The sequence below is a fragment of the Epinephelus fuscoguttatus genome, linkage group LG5 (genome assembly GCF_011397635.1).
Source record: "Epinephelus fuscoguttatus linkage group LG5, E.fuscoguttatus.final_Chr_v1".
Classification (NCBI taxonomy): domain Eukaryota; kingdom Metazoa; phylum Chordata; class Actinopteri; order Perciformes; family Serranidae; genus Epinephelus; species Epinephelus fuscoguttatus.
In genome coordinates, this window is record NC_064756.1 from 39655670 (window position 1) to 39678903 (window position 23234).

At 40.8% G+C, this 23234-nt stretch overlaps 1 protein-coding gene across 2 annotated transcripts in view; it reads left to right on the top strand.

The window, feature by feature from the left end:
• Positions 1–23234, top strand: part of sgsm2 (small G protein signaling modulator 2) — a 136761-nt gene that overhangs the window by 94370 nt on the left and 19157 nt on the right. The window contains exons 4-14 of one of the 2 annotated variants that reach the window (XM_049575662.1): positions 1648–1815; positions 3752–3819; positions 6329–6477; positions 6615–6749; positions 10298–10422; positions 10582–10649; positions 10943–11106; positions 11689–11821; positions 12107–12241; positions 19303–19477; positions 21341–21405. In XM_049575662.1, the coding sequence (XP_049431619.1) occupies positions 1648–1815; positions 3752–3819; positions 6329–6477; positions 6615–6749; positions 10298–10422; positions 10582–10649; positions 10943–11106; positions 11689–11821; positions 12107–12241; positions 19303–19477; positions 21341–21405 (1385 nt within the window). The remainder of the gene's footprint in view (positions 1–1647; positions 1816–3751; positions 3820–6328; positions 6478–6614; positions 6750–10297; positions 10423–10581; positions 10650–10942; positions 11107–11688; positions 11822–12106; positions 12242–19302; positions 19478–21340; positions 21406–23234) is intronic. The other variant, XM_049575663.1, reaches the window with a different exon arrangement.

Genomic DNA, 23234 nt, shown 5'->3' on the forward strand with positions numbered 1-23234 from the left:
GGTTTTGTCTGATTGCTGTAGAAGTGCTAGGGATCAAACTCAGTCTGGGATGAAAGTGCTCCTCTCTTCAGGCTGGCATCAGGCATCTCTCTGCCTCCATATTCATGAAACACTTCAGCAGGCTGATTTCCAACTTAAATTGGCACCTTGTGTCGGACATGGTACAGCTTTATTGGAAACCAAACCAGTGTTCAGCTGTTACAAGTAATGATGAGCTGTAATGAACTGCAGTCTCTAACAACTCATTATGCTGTTTAATGCTGCCTCCTGATGGTCAAAGACTATTTCTTTTGCTTAGTGTACATAAGTTATTTTTGCATGTATCTCTGCAAAATCACAGCACTAAGATGTTGTGTGTTGGAAACAGTATCTAATTACACTGTGCAGATTGTTATACTCTCAATTCCTGTCTTGTTTGCTTACATTAGACCACAATTAACATCTTACATTACACATTATCAGTTAATGAGGTCTTCATTAAGCTGATAGGACATTAGCAACATTAATCATGGATATAGCCACTGTAACATCAAGCCCTGGTGCGTGGACTCTCGTTTTAAAGCCTCGGCACTCCTTCTGCACTGTGCTACTCACAGAGCAGGAACAATAGAGACCTCTGCTAGCCAAGCTGGCTACTTTCAGTTTAGCACTCTGTTAACTTGAATGAGGTAAAAGAATTCAGTCATGTGGCTCTTCTAGACTTTCCAAATGTTATCAGACCAAATGGATGAAAACCTAATAGTGAAACAATTTCAAAACATTTCAAAAATGTGCCCAGTAGTTTCTAGACTTCTCTTTTGCCATATAAGGCAGTGGGAAAAAGTCTTTTTGGGCCGCAGGGCATTAAGTGACTGCTTTGCCACTATGAAAATTGGCTTCAGTGCCCAGCACACTTGAGTGCTGGGCTTGGCGTTTTGGTCGTCGCCCTCTTGGATTTTTGGAGCCAGCAGTGACCACATTTGGCAGAGGCGGTGTAGATAACCGTAAAGCTAGTTTCTAACTTGGTAAGCACTGTCATAATGCTGATGCCAACTTACGCCAGCGAAAAAATTCTTAAAACCATAAAAACAAAATATAATTATCAGAAAAAAGGAATATCTGACTCCTCAGAGGGTCTTTTAGCAGCCAAACATTGAGCAAGACTTTTTTAGCTGACTTAACAACAAGCTAACATAACAATTAACAGCTTGCTTACAGCTACAATTGTACTCTGAATCTAGGGTTATGCCTTGGTTATGTTACCTTACTAACATTGTTCACTTGGTAGCAACTTGTCAACGGATGGCACCCACCTGTCACTCAAAGTAGCCACGCCCTTAATTATGTGGAACTTTAAGCCTTAATAAAATTTAAATGGGTGAGTTATATAAACATTTACCCTGCAAACAGTTGTCATGAATGGGGAAATTTGCTATCGAGACCAAAACAATTTTTTTTGTACCAGGCTGTAAACATGTTTATTTCTGCTGCTGCAAAGTTGGGCATTTCAACCTGGGGGACTATGGGGATTGATTTGCTTTAGAGTCAGCCTTAGGTTGAACTGCAGTTTTTGGCTTCATTTCAGCCCCAGAGGTGGCCACCTGATAGAGACATGACCCCCTCTCTGTAGATGTGCTTGTTTATTGACCTGTGCTTTGTGCCCTGCAGGAGAACCCAGAGTGTCGGCCATGAACCTCTGAGGAGACAGGGCTCGTCCACCACCAGCCGCCCCCCTCAGCCCCTCTCTGCCCAGGCCATTAAACACATCTGGGTCCGAACGGCGCTCTTCGAGAAAGTTCTGGACAAGATAGTTCAGTACATTGTGGACAACTCCAGGTGATTTGTTTTATTCTTCACTCTCCAGCATTGCACAGCAGTGACTCACAGCACCCCACACCAGGCTTTGTTGAATGATGAACAGTCCCCTGAATTACCTATTTAGTGTTCCATTCTTCTCCGGTGCTCTCCCTCTGGGTGCTTTGTTCTGTGCTCTGTCTGGCTAACAACCACTGTGTGCTTCAACAAGCTGAGCACAGTGGGTGCGTCAGCCAGACCGAAATGATGCACCACCACTTCACTGATCAAAGCCTCAAACATGAAGTGCACTGATGGGGTTCACAGACATGACAACCTGAATCACACTTAATGGACAAAAACTCACCTTAAAACTCGGACAGTGTTATTTGATTTAGGTTTGTTGTTTCTGCTGACAACTGGACATCATGTTCAGACAACTGCGGTGTGGGTCATCTAATGTAATGAAGCATCCGTGGTAAATGTCAAGTTCTTTGTCAGTCCCTCAAAAATAAAGAGCAAGTGTTCAACAGTCCCACAGCAGGAAATCTAACAGATACTCATTTCTCAACAAACAACCTCAGTAGACCTGTAGCCACAACTGTGAGGCAAGTTTAACTAATGCCTAATCTCTAACTAATGCACTAAAACACTTTAAAAAGACTTTGAAAATACTTTTAAAAAAGTATCTGATAGCCTCTCAAATCTAAAAACAAGTGAGTTTTTACACTATACGTTCTTGCAGGGTCACCATTTGCAAGACTCTAATAAGATTCTGTTTGAGGTTATTTCCCATCCTGATTGAAAATATTACAATAAACTCTCTTTTGGAAATCTGATATATTAACGACATGTCCGCAAAAACTCACAACTCAAGAAACACAAGGTGTCATATGTCGACAGTAGTCTTGTCGATACTGCACCTAATTAATATTTTAAAGATAGCAAACTTTACATTTTGGATTCTGTTGCCTCAACTTGCCATCAGCCTCCGTCGGTTAGCTGTGCTATTTTAGTGGGAGGCGACTGTAGGAATGAGAGGTGGGCCGTTTCAAAAATTACGATTTCTAATTAGTGCTGGTTGGCCGATCAGATACATGCTGAATTTAACACAGAGGCTTGTTCACAACTCCACCAGTTTCGCCTCCATTTCCGCAGTCCAAGAGAACTGGTTTTAAAACAGAGCTTCTAACAAACACAGAGATCATGTACAACACTAAACACATGATTTTAGCAGGATTTTAACTTACGCAAAGTTTATTTTAGTCTGCAGTGATAGTGTCACTATTTTACACTGATTTCATCACTGCAGCTCAAACCCCCCCCGAGACACCTGTGTGATGAGCACAAGGATAAAAAGATAAAATTTTATTAGAAAAATAATCCACACACTGTTAATTGTCTCAGGTCTTATAGAAGTCATTAGTCATTAACTGTATAATCATGTGTTATCTAAACGGTGAGGTCCAGTGTCCAGTCAAGTGTTGCAGTATGTGCTTTCCTCTGGTTTGACCAATGTTGTTTTTATACCCAAATTCAAAATTAATCAGTCAGTACTGAACATCTATTTTTGAGAGGTGAATTATACCAGTTTCAAGCTATAAAAAGAAGCAAATTCTGCCCCCTTTACTTTGGAGATTATTGAACAGCTTTTTTGGAAATGAAGTATGTGTACATGTTGGGGGAAATTCAATTTTTTTCCCTCACACACACACACACACACACACACACACACACACACACACACACACACACACACACACACACACAGCACCACACAGATGGCAGTGATGGGCTGACACATTAGGACAGTTGGTGGTTAGGTGCCTTGCTCCAGGGTACCTCTGCAGCAACTAGTCTGCTGGAGTTGAACCAGCCGCCTTCCAGTTCCCAAAGCCAAGTTCTGACTGCTTCCCCACAACGCTTCTGATAATGTGCTCCTTTGATTCACTTTTTTCCTGTGTTTTTATCTCTGCAGTAAATACTATGAGAGGGAAGCTCTGATGCATGACTCAGTCTTCGGGCCCATCTTGGCAGCCCTACTGGGTGAGTATACACACTGTGCTTTAACTGCCAAAATTACCAGAGGCCAGTAACAAAAAGTATGAAACCAGAACAAATGCTCCCATATTCATGCAAAATCTACTATTAGGTAAACAAATTATACAGTCGTTCCAGGAAATGGAATCATAAAAATGACCACAAATTCAGCCTCAGAGCTATTTTGTAAGAGCAGACGATTTAGTGCCACCTCCACTGACAGTGTGGCAGCAGGAGCTGAAGGCAAACAGCAGGCAGAGGAACCAGACACCGCGGTTAATAGGCAGAGAAACAGAGACACACATGCAGTGTGGCAGGACCAGAAAACTAAGAGCTTAGCTGACTAAACCAGAGGAGACAACATGAACAGTGAGACAAAACAAACACTGGATCTTCACTGACTGAAGAGGTAACGAGGTGCAGCACAGCCAAAGAGCAGCTAACAAGGTCTGATGAGGGAAACAGCAACAGGTGTGCAGAGCAGCACAACACACTGAGGACACCTGGTGGACAAGTGAGGAACAGCTGGGAGAGAAATGTACATTCCTGTGTCGAAATTTTACATTAGAAACATCTACTAATAAAGTATGTACTGTGCGCCAATGCTCAAAGCCTTTCTTTGGCTGATGAAGTGTTTATGTACTCTTAAGATATCAATCAATATGTGACTCTGCAACCTTACACTTCCAATTTTAAAATAATGTATTTATATATGTAGTTAAATTTTTGTTTTTGCACCACCTTCTACAGTGTTTTCTAACTGTGAGTAGCTCCATTTCTTTTGTTGCATCATTCTCATTGTGATACAACAACACACACAAAAATAAAGCAATTTTAATCTGCAGTATACTTCATAAACTTAACTCCAAAAAACTAGTTAAGTCAATGTTTTTCTGCTGTTAACATACACACATTCAAATACACACAAGTATATTGTGTCCAGTCAGAATAGACCACAGGGAGGATGAAGAGGTGGAGGGAGCAGAGATAGCCAGCACATGCACATGGTTAGGTTTAGGAAAAACAACAGGGTTTGGCTTTACAATCATTTAGGAAGGGAACACCAGCCTCCCAGGTGAAAGTCAGTGGTTGTTGGATCCATCCACCACCTGTCCTACCTGCCCAACTTAGACTTCTGCCACCATAACTTTTCTTGTTGTCCCACTGGTGCAGGCAACCAGCCACTGCCCAAGTGCCAGTATTCAATGACTTCAGAGTGAGACTGGGTTGGTGCATCCTATAAAGACGCTAAAGGGTGTCTTTGGTGTCAATCTCCCATGTGTCAGTATTTGATGACCTGGAAATGAGAATGAGTTGGGAATACTTTTGAATGTTGTCAGCCGGTCATTGTTGAAGTGATCTGCTGCTTTGAATCATGTACATTCATTACATATTTGTCTGCTATATTTGTCTGCAAATTATGATGGTCACTTAAGAACACTAGCCCGCACTTAAACTAGAATTACAAAGCATTTTATTTCATCAGACTTGCAGTTTTTTTTTCAAATGGTTCTGTAAACTAAAGGATACGCCTCATGATATTCTATATATATTTGTATCATCAACAAATCTCATGAAAAGATCCAAACCATTAATGAACTGGTCTATTAAACAAGTGTTATCTATGGATCAAAATCCTGATATATCTTATTACCCTGTGCAGCGGACCTCCATTGTTGTCCATGAATTTTAAAACACATCGACGAGCCACACAGCCGTTTATTTTGGTTTCATCCCACCTACACCGCCCTGCTGCCCCAAATACTCACTCTAGTGCACTCAACTAAATTAATCAGTGGGTGAAAAGTGGGTGAAGTCCCCAACAAATGCACTACTTCCTCCTGTTTGAGTAACATTTGTTAAAAACTGTCCAGATGTTTTTTGGAAATTGCTGAGCCTTTAAAAAAATAGCACTGTGTACTCATGAGCTGTTTGTAATGATTAAAGTCCTCAGTAAGAGGAAGTGGGCTCAAAGCTGAGTGTCACAGATGGTGTCAGGAAAGAAGAAGTTTTGAATGTGTTGTTTTTTGTCTTTTCATTGGATTTATCGACAACAAAAACAATAAAAAATAACACCAGGCTTGCACTGTTTTTAAATAATGATTCATGGCCATAAGAAGCTATTTTCAGGTCTTGTACCAAGGCACAATTTTCATTACATTAAGCATCTGAGGTCTTTGGGAAATAAATTTAAAGGGACAGTTTACCCCCAAATCAAAAATGCATATTTTTTCTCTTACCTGTAGTGCTGTTTATCAGTCTAGATTGTTTTGGTGTGAGTTGCCGAGTGCTGAAGATGTTGGCTGTAGAGATGTTTGTCTTTTCTCCAAAAAAAATTGAACTAGATGGCTTGTGGTGCTCAAAGTGCTAAAAAATCCATTTGATAAACTCAACTCAAATTCTCTTCAGCTAAGTAGTAAACTTTCAAATATTAGAACTGAGGAATTGCACTGATTTGAAGTGATGATGGAGTGTGTTGTTAATGGATCTACATGTGTATGTGCTTTGTTTTTAGTGGGGCCCTGTGCTTTGGAATACACCAAACTGAAGACGTCTGATCATTTCTGGACAGACCCCTCAGCCAATGAGCTAGTTCAGCGCCACCGTATCCACGGGGCCCACCGGGGCCAAGACACAACAACTGGCCGGCGGCCTGCTCTTGGGGTGAGAGTGGAGGCTGCTAATAGATCAGTTGCTTCAGTTTTCAGGAGATGTAGGGTGCATGGTGTGTACACCTGATCTCTGAGGTGGCGTGGGATGGGAAAACTTATTAGTTGTAAAAGTTGGCTTTTCTTTTCTAGATCCGCAAGAGGCAGTCCAGTGGCAGCATGTCAGAGGACAGGTTTGCTGCATCCGCGAGGGAGTATGTGGAGTCTCTTCACCAAAACTCCAGAACACACCTTCTTTATGGCAAAAACAACGTCCTGGTGCAACCGGTACGAAGGCACATTCTCACTTTGTGACCAGCTTTTATAATCAGTACCTTTATGTTTCTGTGTGACTATCTACTGGACCTAAACCAGAGGGGGCTCATACTATAAGGGACATAGGCAGTTGCCTGGGGGGAGGCTTCCCTGGGGCACTGAATTTGCTAGGTCCGGCATTGAACTTTAAGTTAGAAACCCCCCATAACTTCACAGAACCAGCACCCGATGCATTAACCTGGAATTATCTGTGCTGCATTTGACATTTGTGTTAAAAAGTTGGTTCAAAAATAGGCTCGTCCTTATCATCTTTTCTTTTACTCCTGAACCCGACCTGAATACTGATTGATATTAGATGTGTAGTAAAACACAAGTCAGCTCTTTTGACCGGCCTTAATTCCTGAAACCTGTCTCCATGAACTGAGTAACTGAGTAACAGCAAAAATGTAGCCTGCTCATATATCTCGAATTACATCAGATATAGGCTGTCATCATTTTTATCTCTTACTTGTTATTAATCAGCACATTTTGTAGTTTTCAGTTGCAGTAGTTTCAAGTCCTGAAAACAGTTGACAGTGCGTTCTGTCGTTCTGTTACCCAGACTGTCAGGGACACAGTCTCTAAATGTGGAAATGTTGCAATTTTAAATGTAATTTTTCAAAGTGGTTAGCACCATAAACAAAACTCCATTAGCCCTCACCGCATTTTTAGGAGGTAGATATTTGAGAGAAATATCTTTCAAAACTATCTGCATGGGTGTGAACTGACTCTTTAATGCATGTTTATGAGGACAGCCAAGAGAAAATATTGCACAAGTGAAAACTGAACTTAGAAATGAACAATTTTTTTTATATTTTAAAATGTGTCATCATGTGTCCCCAAAGACCTCAAAAAAAGCACACGGGGGTTGTAAGAGTTAATACAGCATTGTGTACAAGTTCAGCCAGTGAAGAATTAGATTTATTTAGTTTATTCCAAGTTTCACATTATTTATTGTCAAATGAACAACAACTAGGGAGGGAGGGCAAGGATGATTGCATTGTCTGTTAACCTGTTTGGCCTGGGATCACATTGTAGTGGGTCCAGTGAATCAGTGAGGGAGGAGATGATGGAGGTTTGACTAAATGCATATGATCAAAAACATGTATTTACTGTCGCTCTGACATATTTTACACTGATTTTTAAGTTCATCTGAAGTGAACACTCTTCTAAATGTTACGGCTAAACGCTGTGCTTCTACATCCCAGCTGTCTTGACTTAAAGGTCCAGCGTGTAGGATTTAGTGGCATCTAGCTGTGAGGTTGTAGACCTGAAACTTCTCCTATGTGCCAAGTGTGAAGGAGAAATACGAACTACAAACTACAGGATGCAAAAACACCAATGGCCCTATCTAGAGCCAGTGTTTGGTTTGTTTGTTCAGGGCTACAACATGTGGACTCCCTGAAAGAGAGCTCGCCTCATATGTACATACGGCAATACAAACGGCTCATTTTAATGTAACGGAAACACAATGATTCTTATTTAGAGGCAAATATAAACTAACGAAAACATAGTAATGAATGTTATATACCATTTCTGCAAATAGATGCCCCTAAATCCTACACACTGGACCTTTGATATAAACTTTTTTGATGGAAACTTAGGATGAAGGCAGAAATCCAGCTTGGAAGCCTACATACATGCAGTACAGACAGACAGCACTTTGCTCCCACTCAACTGGTCTATAGATACATTTCAAATGATGATTATTTTTATAGCTTATTGTGCTGCACACACACAAACACACACAGAGTGTTCTGTATGTGTAATCTTTGAAATAAAGCCATCTTTGTCCAGCCTGTAGCCTATGTGCTCTGCACTACCAAGAAGCTTCAACATGTTTGGCCCTGGAATGTATAATGAGCACATATTTGCCTCCCACAATTCTCAGCCTTTGACAGAACCATGCTAACACGTGGTTGAGTGCACATACAGATGACTCCACCACTCAGTGGAGTGCATGCTACACATACCAAATGGTAGCACATAATCTACTCTCTGCTTTTCATAGTATAGTTTCTGTCTATGTTAGTAACATATACATGTGCAGTGTTGAGCAACATCGTGGAGCCTGTCCGGTTTGAATAGGAAAAAACCCTGAAAACCTGCTTTCAATAACGTGATCAGATCTGAGGGTTATTTGCTTGTAGGGTTAGCATAAACAATAGGTGCTGTATAAGAGATAATGCAAAACACTGAAAAAGTAGATTCCACATACTAGATTATGCTCCCATGGACCTAGATTTAGTTAAATGTAATCTCTGTGATAATTAAAGTCAGTATATGTTTATGGGAGCACAATCTAGTGTGTGGCTTTTTCCATTATTTGCTTGTGCTGCCATGGAGACACCATTGTTGCCTTTGTTGAATCTTGTCAGAAATTCCTGATGAAGCGGATAGGCTGAGTTTCTGAGTGTTAAACTGTCATAAATATATGAGTAAATATTTCTCTAATGTAGAGTCAAGATGAAATGAGAGAAGTCTTTTTAACCTGTTTACATCACATTCTCTGTCATATTGTGCACCTATTTAACAGTTTATTAAAGAAGAAATCAGTTTCTTAAAATTCTTTTATCAAATCCAATCATGTTTTCATCCGTAAAACAAATGTAAAGTATGCTTAGGTATAGTACTGTAGTACCAACCAATCATATCATGACATCCACCCATCAAACAATCTGCAACCTTTAACCATAAAGTTGAGATTTAAAGCCGTTTCACACCAAGCACAGATTTTCTTCCAAAAAATTTGCACAGAAATTTTATAAAAATCTGATTTTGTGGGGTTTTTATGAATACTGGCACACCCCTGTGGGTCATTACTGTGGAGGAAAACATATGTGGACAGACCTCGATTTCAGTATTTCAGTAGATTTCTACCTGAGGAAATATATGTTGGACTAATGAAATTGTTTGTTCTGACTGATGTCATACCTCCAGGTCTTAGCTAGCTTGCTGCCATAATGGGGGAAATGATAATACTGAATATCAAACACAATGACAACTACCACATAAAGGACAACATGTCACTTGTGATTACCCAGCAACAACAGTTAGTGTTAGCATCAAATTTCGGGTCTGATAAGTTTATGTAATGTGTAATTAGTATTAGCCCCTAACATTCTTTGTTTGGCGATTACAATAAATACATGTCACAATTCTGAAGCTTGATACTCTCTATAATTGGAGTGCTGTCCTGTACCTTTCATACACATTTTTTTTTTTTTTTACATTTTTTTGAGGATTCAGCACCCATTCATACTTCTGAGGGTTGAGCGTGTTTGTTTGGACTTCTGATTGCTTGATACTCTCGAAATGCCATTTCATCTGGCCTTCAGACCCTGACTATTGTTTATTTAGCCACAAATATTAAATGTTAGAGAGAAATTCTTCAAGAAATAGTTAAGATTAAAAAGGTTTAAGGAACACAGCCTCAGTTTTCTGCTCTCTGTCTTGTGCTCCTTCACACCTGAAGTCTCACATTATATCCTGTCCTCTTCCTTTTCCTTCCCCCGCCCTAGAAGAAGGACATGGAAGTGTTGCGGGGCTACTTATCACTCCACCAGGCTGGTGATAACCTCACTCTAAAGTGGACACCCAACCAGCTCATCAACGGCACACTGGGAGACTGTGACCTGGAGAAGAGGTAGCCAAACACACTGATCATATGTTTATAGATAATATATAAATGATGTAACTCCTCATTGTGGAAAAAAGACATGCTTTTAATGACACTGACAGTGTCTGGAAATGTGCAATTGCCTCTGAAGCTTTGTTTTGCATCTTGTCTTCCCCTCTCTGTCAGTATCTACTGGGACTATGCTCTGACTGTCCCTCTGCGCCAGATAGTCTGTATTCACTGTCACCAGCGCCGTGAGTACACTTTCCCACATTACCTCATCATTCATTCATCCCTGCACACACAGTCAGATCACACCACATCAGTCACCATATATTAAGAGTGTTTGGTCATGAAGGGTTTCATAAGCTGTTGTCATATCATTATATTGATTACTTGTCTTGATAAAGTGTAAATCTATTGTTAATGGGCAGTGCAGATCAAATGGCTTCATTTATTCTGTTGACCGCTTCTTCACCTCTTATTGTCTCTCTTATTTTTTTCTTCCTACCTCATCCTCGTCTAATGTTTTTCTATCATATTCCAGCTGATTGTGGTGGTACACTGGTTCTGGTTAGTCAGGATGGAATCCAGCGGCCGCCTCTCCACTTCCCCCCCGGTGGTCACCTCCTGGCCTTCCTCTCCTGTCTGGAAACAGGCCTTTTACCGCGGGGTCAGCTGGAGCCCCCCCTCTGGTCCCAGAAAGGCAAGGTCTGTCAACTTCTGAGCGTTGTATTCAAACCTCAGGTTTATCCATCCAAACTAGCAACCCTTAACCTATATGAAATCCCTTCTGTCTTTGATACAGATCCCACTGAGGAGCTGAATTCACACAAAGTAGTACAGATGTACAGTATGACTTGGATACTTGTAGACCAAGGTTATTATAGTTAAGTAAAACTAAACTAAAACTAAATTTTTTTTGGATGATCAACAATGTTATAGACGAGCCGGAGAACCTTCCACTATTTTAGACTTATCCTTTGTGGGTTTTAGGGGCCCCCAACATCCAAAACATGGAATGCAGCTGCAGTGTTTTTCTGATACTACGTGGTATTATTTATATTATTGTTATTTATTCTAACTCATTTATTGTAAGTGTGAAAGAAATAATCAATATTAGCACCAGTTCTTCCTTAACTGTCCCATCAACTCAGGTACCAAACAGCGCATAAAAACAGCATTTATCCAAAGGAGTTTTGCCTGTTTAGATTTATCCAAAATTATCTTTGAAACACAGGGGAAACCTTGTGGCCTTTTACACACTTTGATACATCTGTCTGTGCTCTGCAGGGAAAAGTGTTCCCTAAACTGAGGAAGAGGAGTAGTACTGCCAGACTCATCGACCAAGACAGGAACGGAGAGGAGCAGACAGCTGCTGACTACGTGTTTCGCATCGTCTACCCTGGATACCGCTACGACGCCAGTAAGTAACACTTTTACACTGTCATGCACACTGATACAAAGTATTCCTAAGGCAGTAGAGGCTGCACACAACACTAATGTAAACTCCTCTATGGTTAACTCTCCAGTCTGATATTGCTTTTCCTTTTAAAACAAAAGTACTGAATATCTACTTGAATTTTGTCTTCCCATGATTTGTTTACAAAGTGCAGGTGTAGCGTTGTGTGTCTCCCACAATGCTCTTCCCAAGGTCTGTAGGATGGCACTGTTCTAACTGTGTTCTCTGTTGTCCCACTGGTGCAAGCAGTCACTATAAACTACCACCACACCACGGGCAGCCGTGCTCCGTCGCTGGATGATGACGAGGAAGAGGAAGATAGGCTCCATGCTATGATCTCAATGATCTGCTCGCGGAACCTCACAGACCCTAATGTCATGAAAGGTTTTTATCACCTTAACACACCCACCCAACCCCACCGCCCCCCTCCCCACTCCTGAGACCTGTCCCTGGCTTCAGATGTCCCTTCCCGCATCCCACCCATCATGGCCCTCCTCTCTTCCCCCTCCTGACCCCACCCCCCCAGCTCCGTCTGCCTGTGTGTGTGCTTCCTGAGGCCGAGCCCAACAGTGTGGAGTAGGCAGGTTGCCTGTGTTAAGGACATGGAGACGTTCAGGTTGATCAACACAAAATTGAAAAGTTGCTGTAATAATTTAACAATGGCAATAAAATAAGCATTAATAAATGATTAACGCAATAAGTCTGAGACAACAGATACAAAAGAGTCCAACATTAGCTGAGACAAGCAGCCTCTAACTTTGTACCACCAGGTTTCATTCAGTTTTATGTAGTAATTCTGCATTTTTCCCCCTGGTGGCTCTTCTGTAAAGCTGTAGTTGGTAACTTTTAGAAAAATACCTTTCTGTCATACTTACTGAAACGGTCACCATATCCTGACAGTAGTACATCAGACAGATAATCTGTGAAAAATACATATTCTTCCTCCTTCATCTACTGCTGCTAATGGCATTTGCAAGAATCCACCGCAGCTGAAGGAAAACAACCAATCAGAGCAGAGTCTCTAACACAGCTGTCAGTCATGTCGATCACTGCTTCTGAACTGTCAAACTAGGTAGCGCTGGTCAAATAAAAATAGATTCTGTTACTTCATTGCCGATATCTCATCTCAAATGTTTTCAGAAACATATGTTAGCAAACTGTAAAGCAAGCTGTAAAATGACCCAGCCGAGTCAAAACCAAGCCCTGCCCACCAGCTGGAGCTCTTCGGTTTTAATTAGATGGTTTCCTTCAGTCACGATGGATTCTTGCAAATGCCATTGGAAGTACCATAGTCCCATTTCCACCTAGCAGTCTGGTATGGTTCAGTTCGGTATAGATTTTTTCTGTCTCCATTGTGAATGTTGTGGATGGTTCCAATGGCACTGTTCCTTATCATCCCGATTTTTTGGTCACCCCTCTGTTGGGGTACCCAGCACACAGAACTTGTACTAAAAGTTGGAGCTGTGAACATTGTAGTCCATTGATTGGTCAATAACAGTCACTCTTGGTCAGTGCTGAGTTGTGGCTGGTTTTGAGGCTTATGTAACCACTGTTCATACCGTGGCCAGTCTTACATACATTAGCAAACTATAACTATAAAATCAAAGGATATTTTGCTGTTCCCCTTAGTCTGAGAAAAAAATAATTTAATTCACTGGGCTGACTGCCGGCAACTTTTAAGGTGGAATGTTTACTTGTAATGTTAATGCATGAGTTAATGTGAATCCATCAGCACACCTTAAATTTCAATATGACAACTCTGACCATTCCATTAGTTTTATTTTCTCTCTTTAATGACACAAACTTAAATATATATTAACTTCGACCAGACTATGTGAACTGCACATATTCTAATCCTCACTTGGAGAAAAAAAGCATTGCAGAGCATCGTTCCTGTGGACTACAGCAACACTCAACACCGCGCTTGCTTGAGAAGGACTAAATACACCAACCCACTATTTTTGAACATCCCATTGAGTGAGACGCTCACTCTTACTGTTCTAATTTGTTTTGAGAATGTCAGTGTGCAACCTCATTCTGTGGATGTTAAATGAGGTACAGACTTCCATCTGTGTCACCAGTGATGAGGAAATACAGTGAGTGCTGAACAGAACAGTGAGTGACAACAACCCCGCTCACATTGCAGTGGAAATGCTAAACAGACCAAATGTGTAGGTACCATGTCTGAAGGATTACATTTGGTTCCAAAAGAACCATACTGAAAGTGTTTAGTGGAAATGGGGCTTATGAGGACAATTTCACCAATTATCTATCTCATAAACTGCTGTTTGTATATAGTGACTATTTCAGCAAATATGAGAAAAGTTATTTTTTACAAATGTTGCCAGCTGTAGCTTTAAAGAAGTATTTCACTGCTGGAAAGATGGTCACTTCATAAAAACTGGGCTGTCTATGCAGCAGAAAGACACAAATACTTTTGAAATTAGTGCTACATGACCATAGAAAACAAAGAAAAAGGACTGTGGCATTTGCTTTTGCTCAAGAGGTAGAAAACCTGCAACTACCAGAATGCGCTGCGCCACACCGGGCCAGTAAATGCTCCCACTAGTGGGTTACAGGAAGCAATATGGCAGATTGCTGGTGTCAAACAATCTCAAATTACAGTTAAACAGTAATCTTAAAAATCTGATTTCTTTTCAGCTTACGTTGTTACAATACAGGAAACGGTAAGGCGCACGCCTCCTGTTCACAAATCCTCATATTACAGTGAAACAGTGCACTAACATATGTTTCTAAAAAGTAACAAAATCTTGGTTTATATTTGATCAGTACTGCTGAGTTTTATTGTTTGATAGGAATGTGGTCAGGGTTTAATAAAGAGAGCGAGAGGGGCGGAGCTCTCTCTGAATCCACTTCTATGTTCTTTGTGACCGTATTGGTTGGAATTAATAAATGAGGAAATACAATCTGTAGTTTTAGCAACAGCCTGAGAGCCAGTGAAAATCCACAAGATGAAGAGTTTTGCAGATTTTAGCTGAGAGATGAGCAGGGAGATGTGGATGCTGGTAGTATGGAGGAAAGTTGACCATGGTTCATTCACACATACGACCCACATTGTTAAGATACAAATCCAGCTGAAAATCTGCAAAGTATTCCTTCAAGTGAAAAAAGACATTTTCTGGCAAGTATTTGACAGAATAAAAAATAGATGAGAGAAGTTACCTCCTATTTGTTTGTCCTCTGCCATAATGAAAGTGATTTGTAAGGGCCAGGAAGCCTTAGGGTTTGAGTTGGAAATGTGGTCTTAATTTAGCCATGAAATTCTCTGGCATGAGACAAATGTCATCCATTGTCTCCATCATGGTCTCAGTAATTGCTCCACTAATCAATATGTAATGATTCAAAGGACTATGTGGAGTGAAAATTGCCACTCTTATTGACCAGACCACAGAGAATTAGCACAGAATTAGCAATTAGCAACTCTACAAAGTCTTTTAGACTATTATGGCTAATTGTTTAGTTAGGAACACTTCATTCTGCTCTCACCAGCTCTGCTTCCAGCCACAGCAGGTTTTGTCAAAAAAGTTCTGAGAGGTTAAACTCACTGTGTGCTAATTGCTCAGCACTAAACAGCAGACAGCCACTAATGAGTCAGATATTTTTCTCAGGAGTTGGTGGAGACCAAAACAGAGCATATAGGAAAGGGAACAATTCATCAGGTGAACACAGACACAACACCAAATAAATGGTAATGTTGCTCTCTGTATGCTAGAAACTGAAAGGCGGTTGTATTTTCAGCTGGTTCCTTTGCCTCAAGGCGTCAAAAAGAGTCCTTTCAGGCTTGAAGGTATGATACCAATGTTACAGCAATACATTTGTTAATGCCACTGATGTTTAAAATGCTACATGTAGCACTTTTTATATACAGCATGCAGAATTTCTGCTTGCTATGGTACTTTGTAGCCATATACCATTTCATTTGTATTGTGCTGTGTCAGGAGTAAAGTAGACTTTAAAGATCACACCTTGTGTCCCTTTACTTCGGTATTTTTCATGGTGGCCCCTATTTCCCCATGTTTTTGTGTGACTAATGGGACCAACCATTATTGAAATTGGTCCAGTATTTCGTGAGCTCACTGCAGCTGTCAGCAGCAAAATAGGCTGCAATGTAATGTTAATGGGAAGTTGCACAGTGTCAATTTATATTTAAAAAAAATGCTTGTTTTTGCCACTGAAAGACTCAGATTGCCATTTTAAGTGTCTGACAACATTATGGAAAGGACCCTATGTAGATAGATGTGTTTTGTTTAAGAGTTACATCCCCTTTTCTGCCTCCGAGTCAGCAATAGCCATGGCTGAAGGCAATAAGCTCACAGAGATGAACTGCGAGGGCAGTGACAAAAAGCTGCAGAAGGAAATACAAGTTAGCTTTCATAAAGGATTACTCAGGGCTTCAAAACTGTAAGACTGCAGATGTTGTTTTATGAATCCCCACATCCCACTTACCAAAATTCACCTGTACAGCGCTTTGATGTAAAGTGCTCTGTAAATAAATTTATTATTATTATTATTATTATTATGATAAAAGAGTCTATCTCTCTAGGGATCCTTTCCATAATGTTGCCAGACACTTAGAATAACAATCTGAGCCTACCAGTGATAATCACATGCACTTTTAGTGGATGTCTAAACACTTGGTGTGGATATATTACAGCCTGTTTCACCGCTTGATACTTTCTCTCAATACAGGACCAATTTTAAAAAAAATGTTGTTCACATTTGTCACCTAGAATCAAAAACATGAGAAAAAAAGTGCCCAGTCTGAAAAATACCAAAGTTACCAAAGGTAACCAAAGGTTTTCTGTAGTACTGTCAGTTGCACAACAGCCGTAGTCAAAGGCTCATATAGTTCTGTGTATCAAATATAAACAAATTTAAACATTAATGTCAACTTTAAAGTGTAGCAGTGAGCACAGTCAGCACAGTCTCCAGTGCTGCACATGATACTCCAGTAACATAAACTATAATGTAGATCTTGTGCAATGCTTACATGGTAAATCAGAGGCGAAGCTGCAGGTGTCAGATGGAGAAGAGGCAGAGGAGCAGCATGAGCAGTGATACATCATCACAATGTTAGTTACTAAGTCAGCAGTTACTAAGTCTTTAAGTAAGCAGCTTGATGATTTAGGATCATCTGTAGCGCCAATAAAACACAGTCTCAGCCGAATCCAACCATTCCATAGCATTTACTCAACCAGGGTGTCTGCAGGTCCTTTAAAAGTCTGCTACGAACATTTTATCTAATTTAATTTATCAATCTTTTTTTTTTTTTTTTGTGAAAATGAGTTGAGCTCTTCTGTGTGTCAGTCCACTTTTCTGATGTTACAAATGTTTAAACCTACCATTGAACCTAATACTTAACCTTTTATTTGCACTTACCCTTTACAGTAAAGGAAATTAATTTAACTTACTTATTTCTACATAAAATCTTCCTCTGTATGGGACCACCTACTGTATATTACTTACCATTTTACTTACTTTCACTACTTAAATAAGAAAGAGATGATTTGTCCAAACAAAAAAAAGGTCTTAAAAAGCATTGAATTTAGGGGGCTTATACCTGTAGACTCCCTTCCAACAATAAATTACATTTTCAGCATTTTGTTGGCTGAATTTGCTGTAAATGACAGCCAGGAGGATCGGAGTCCCTAGACATTGTAATCCGGCACAATAACATTGTGTCTTCAGAAAATGGTGCTTTTGTCACAGATACTGTCAGACATCCAGTTAATGCCACAGCAGCCACTACCTCCTTCCTGCTGAATGTTACTCCCTTTCTGTCTCTCCTCCTTCTTCCCACCGCTCAGTGACACATGTTTAATCCACTGACTTGGCAGGGATCCTGTAGAACACACACTGGAAACACACTGTCAAATGAACAGACTTGTTTTATAGAGTGCTGCCAAACACAGTGACTGTACATGGCTGTCACCTGGTTTCATCACTGTCACACAGATTTAAACTAACCCCAGGTCTCCTCGTCTAGGTCAAGGCCTTTCTGGCTGCTTTGCATTCTGGGATTTGTAGTGCTGATTGCAGAGTTATGAGAGGGTATAGCTCTGGAAGCATGCCTCAACACTCTTGGGTTTATGCTGACGTGGCCAAGAATCGCTTTGATAATTTGCTTCGTTTTTGCACTCCTTTACTTTGACTAAATTCTGTTTTCTTCTTTTTGTCCTTTCATTTCTCACTTGCAACATGCCTGACAATTTTTGCATGGGAGATATGCACCCATTTCACTGTTTTTTAAAGAACAACTATGTGTTTCTACGTACTTGTGATGGAAAATCCTCTCACGGTCTCCTCCTCTGTTTGTTTTGATTTCTCTCTCTCTTTCTCCTCTGACTTCCTCAGTTGTTTCTCCTCTGTTTGTGCAGTCGTTTGCTGCGATGCTGTTCACTGTAATTCTTCACTAACCCCCGCCACTCCTCCCCTTGCCCCCCCTTGCCCCCCCCTCGCCCCCTCCTCCACCCCTCTCATTACGGTCCTGTGGGGTTCCGCAGTAGTAGAGACGTGGAGTCCTTGTGTGAGCAGGGTTGCAATACTGAGCCCAAAAACAGTCGTTGATCACGTCTAGTCCTAAAGTAAAGAGGGGGGAGGCCAAATGTCGGTCTCGCTCCAGTATTTTTTCTGTTCGCTTTTTTTTTCGTTCTTAATATTATTTGTTTTTTGGGGTTATTGAACAACCAAAGCGCAGCTTCATATTTATGACAGGTCATCAGCTCCAACCTGAAGAATTAAGGTGAAGAGCATTTATTTAATGTTGAAGTTTTTATGTTTTTTTTTCCTCCCCTTTGTGTGCCCTTTTACTGGAGTCCATTTGTTTTTTGTTGTTTATGAAATAATTTCTATTGGTGTCTCTTGTCTTGTTCTGGCTTTATGCATCCTGCATGGCCTGAGCGTCAGCCTCGTCCCTGTCTTCTCCTCTTCTGTCGGCTCCTTCACTTCCTCTCCTCTTCCTCTGCTACTTCCTCCTCTGTCTTGTTTGTCTGGAGCGTCCCTGAGCTCTGCTGTCTCCTCTGCCTCCCCTCTGAATGAACTGAACCAGCATGGCCTCCCTGCATCCTCTCTGCCTGTCTCTCCCACAGCACCGTTCCTGCTTCCTGAACTGTCCCCCTCCACTTTTGGTTTCCTCTCTACGCTTGCTTTTCCAGCTCTCACATGTAACATGAGTGTAAAACTTTCACCCATCTACCCATCTCTTGATGTCATCAATAACAATACATGGAAAGATGTATTTATGGTTGAGCTGAGAGGCCTATGTCATAATATGTAAGACATAAAACAGCCAGTGTGAAGTGGATTTAAATGCACTGGAGACTGTTAAATAACTAAAGAGAGTAGTACATGTAAACAGCAGTATCTATTTTGTCTCAGAACACTGAGAGCTCTCTGCCTTCTCACTGTCATTCTCTGTGCTTTAGACCATGGGGAGATGATGGAGATGCAGGGTTTTGGAGGCAGCCCATCGTCGTGGCAACAAGCAGAAGTAACCACTCACGAATCACTGTGCCAGTCCTGCTCCACGGCTGGCAGCAGCGTGTCCTTCGACTACCCGGCTGGCTGCACCTGCATGCACGAGCCATCAGATATTCACACGTATGTTCTTACTAACATCCCAAAAACCTTCCTGTTAAACCTTTACTGGTAACAGTGTGCTGCAGTGAGCCTGTTTTGATCTATAATATGTTTTGAGCAACAAATTGAGGTTAGTAGAGTCTAGTTTGGGAAACAGAGGTTATCAATACAGTAAAGAAAAAGGTGTCATGAATAACACTGAGAGTACATGAGGATGTTTTGGAAAACCAGCTTCATTGATTTAAAACTCAGTACTGCGATTTTGTTGACTCTAAACTGATTTAGTGAAATTTTATTTTCACATTTTAAACTGTTTGCTGCTGTCTTGGGAGCAGCATGGAGCCAGAAGATCAAATGTTGGCATTTTATGTTTGTGCAAACTATGGATATTTTATATTTGCACATTATGTGGCAGATACTTTGAAGCTTTACATTTCAACAATCTGTAGTTAATTTGTTTTAGGCACAAAAACCACTTGGTTACAGTCAGGAAAAGGTCATGTTATGGCTTATAATACCTGGTTCTGGGGGCACAGTCTTCGCTAAAAAGCACTGATGTCTCTGTTATATTCTGATGTTAGAAAACATTGTTTTTTGTGGCGCTATCCCAGTGGGGGGTAAAAGCAGTTTTAGGTCTTAGTTTAATTGTTTTAAAAAATATGATACCAGCACCAATACCAGTACCCTTCAAGTGATACTGTGCCATTAGTGTACTTAATTCGATAACCATAATGTGAATGTAGCGTATTATAGCCATGCTTTTAAATGTTGTGGTGACATGTCAGCAAGCTGAACTGTCAACTCTGTTAAATACACTGCCCTCACCTTCCCCACACCACAGAGTGTATGGATTGTAGCTGCTGCAGGAGTGTGAGCTTTTGGCCAAGGACAGTTGTGAGAGTCTGCCTGGCTGTACAAACACAGTGACAGGGCTAACTGTTAACATCACACCAGTAACATTTCCTAACAGTAGTTAACAGGCTTAATGACAGAGTTGCGCCATTATGATGTCAGTGTGTTGGTACCGTTTAATAGCTTGACGTTGGATGTTAGCTGCTGCTGCTGCTGCTGCTGTGTTAGCTTGTGCTAAATGGGCAGTTGTTGAACTAACCATTCGCTGGGAGGAGAGCTGTTTGGGAGAGGGCAGCAGTAGAAAGTTTGTTGATCCTGCAGGGAGTCAGGCTGGTCCTGGATCAGACTCAGGTGCAAAAAGGATCAAATGCAGGTATCTTTTGGCTGGAGACGTTTCACTGCTACTTGGTACTGGGCTATTTCAGTCAATACCTCAAAGGTATTGGGTACCAATCTTCAGCCCTATCATGTTTGGTGCCAATAAAGCAGCTAGAAAAACAGCTACTGGTCACTAAAACACAACTGGTTTTGTTGTGTGTTGGTCTTGTACAGTGATCTGCAGCTTGGCGGGTGTCTCGCAAAAGTGTCACACCATCATTTGCAGAAATGTACAATGCCAACATTTTCCTCGGGTGACTTGACTGGCGTTTGGATGTGAAGATGGAAGAGCAAGCAACATTTAAAACAGCTGACTGTGATAGGCTGTTAATTTGTACCTTAACAGGATGCCATCAAGACACACATTAGAAGAAGTGAAATCACCGTAGCTGTGGGGGCTATTGTGTGTGTCTGCACTGTGGTAATAATAACCGACTTTGTGAAATGGAATTCTAAGGAGTCAGACTTATTGTGGAGGCAGCATCTAGTTCATCTATCCCATAGAAAGCCCCACTTAAAGTCTCTCCATTATTTTTGCCTCAGCTTTCAGCCAGGTCAGACGTTTCTTCATTAAAAGCAAATATTTGAAGAATAAGCCTTTACAGATCAGACAGTGGCTTGACAGTTATGGTGGATTTCTTTTCTTTACACCAGAATTCCTCTAAAGATGCTCTGCCAAAACATGAAGCGGCAGATAGTCTCCAGAGCCTTTTATGGATGTAAGTACATCATATTACCCCTGCATTTCATATATTATTGCTGCATTGTGAATATTATGACTGTGGCATGAATTGTGTGAATTAATTATTTACCAGAGACACGTGAATCCCTCGCTTACACACAAGTAAGACTTTTTTATTTTCAGTTTTAGTCAATATAGTGTAGGATGACAACTTTAAGCAGATACATAAAATGCGAGTAAAAATTGACTGCAGTCAATATCTTATATTTTCTTTTTTATACACTGTACATATATCATATTCTTATAGAACGTGTGTTTGCTTTAGGTTAATGTTTCACTTGCAGTCTGCAGAACACAGTAGCAACACTGGGCTGCTTATCTCCAGCTGAGAACACAATTGATTTTAAAATCAATTAAAGTCATTTGGATGTATGGCTTGATGCAGCAGCCACTGCTGCTTCATAAAACAGCAGGTTTATAAACTGTAATGAATTATACCTATAAATACGACAGACATGTAATAAATACATTGTAATGAACTGCTGGGTAACATAATGCATTCATAGTTTTATTAACACATTGATTTTAAAAGAAGACTTGTTTTTAATTACAGCATCAGTCTGAGGGCTTTATTGTATTACCAACAGTTGGTGAGTTATTTGACCTCAATACAAAAAATGTAATACAAAAAAAGCAGGTCAGCACATAACTAAATGGAACAAACAGCATAGTATAGTTTCAGCATTTTTAGGCCAGCATGCAACATAATTCAAAATGTCTTATGCCTGTAAATAGTGATCAGAGATCATTTAAGTTGCTCTTACATTTTACATGGATCTCATGAGATGGAAGACATATTAGTCATTCTGTATGTCACATGACCAAGTTCAGGTGATGTAGGACTTCTTCCTAGTTCAATATGCAGCCTGTGTGACAGGCCAAATTAATTCTTCTTCAAGTGGGTCTAGTGTCTGTATACATTGGATGGATAATTAATACAGGGTTTTTACATGGTTGATTAGATTTCCAACTGACAATAAATCAATCCTGTTCAGCTCTGGTATGTGTAGATGGGTGCTGAATCCTGAAATCAAAAGTCACAAGCAGTACAGCACTCCAACTGAATAGTTCATTCATGAATGGACCTTTCTGGCATCCCCCCTTTTTAGCATGCTAACTGGCAACAGTGTTACAACCAAGCACAGGTGAGCTGTGTAACATAATGCATCAGTGCAGCCAATGGGATGTGTCTTATAATAAACAGATACTAAAGTTTTTTGTATTATTTTGACTATATGGGGCATTTGTGTCAACCTCACTTAAAAATTTTATGTCATGGGTGGTTTGGGGTTTACCGTGCACTTGCCCTGAGTGGTTACATTTCAGCTTGTTCAACTTCTGCTGCAGCAGTCTGTCTCAATATTGAACCAGTTTCAGCCAGCTTGGCGCAGTGACAGTTTCGTGCCAAAAGGCTTCACCGAAGGTGCGCTAAAAGCTCGCCAGCTGAGATCAAAGGGGATTGGCACCGTTTGGCACGTTTGGCACGCGTAATGGACACCCAACCTGATTTGATTAACACAGCTGCAAACTAATGAGTTCACATCCCTCTCAGCCAACCACAAACAGCCACAGCATCAGATAGGGAGTATATATTCAGCATCTGTCATCTTAGAAAAGTCAAAAGAAAAGAAACAGAGTGAGACTGCAAGAGAGAAAGAGAGAGCGCACGCACGAGAGAAACGCAACATTGATTTACAATTGTGGTGACCTCCTCCCAGGCTACCTTTGCATCATCAGCCCGTGGAGGTCTGCTCGCAGTTCCGTATATTCGGACACTGCGAGCTTGGACCTCCCGGACCAAAACAT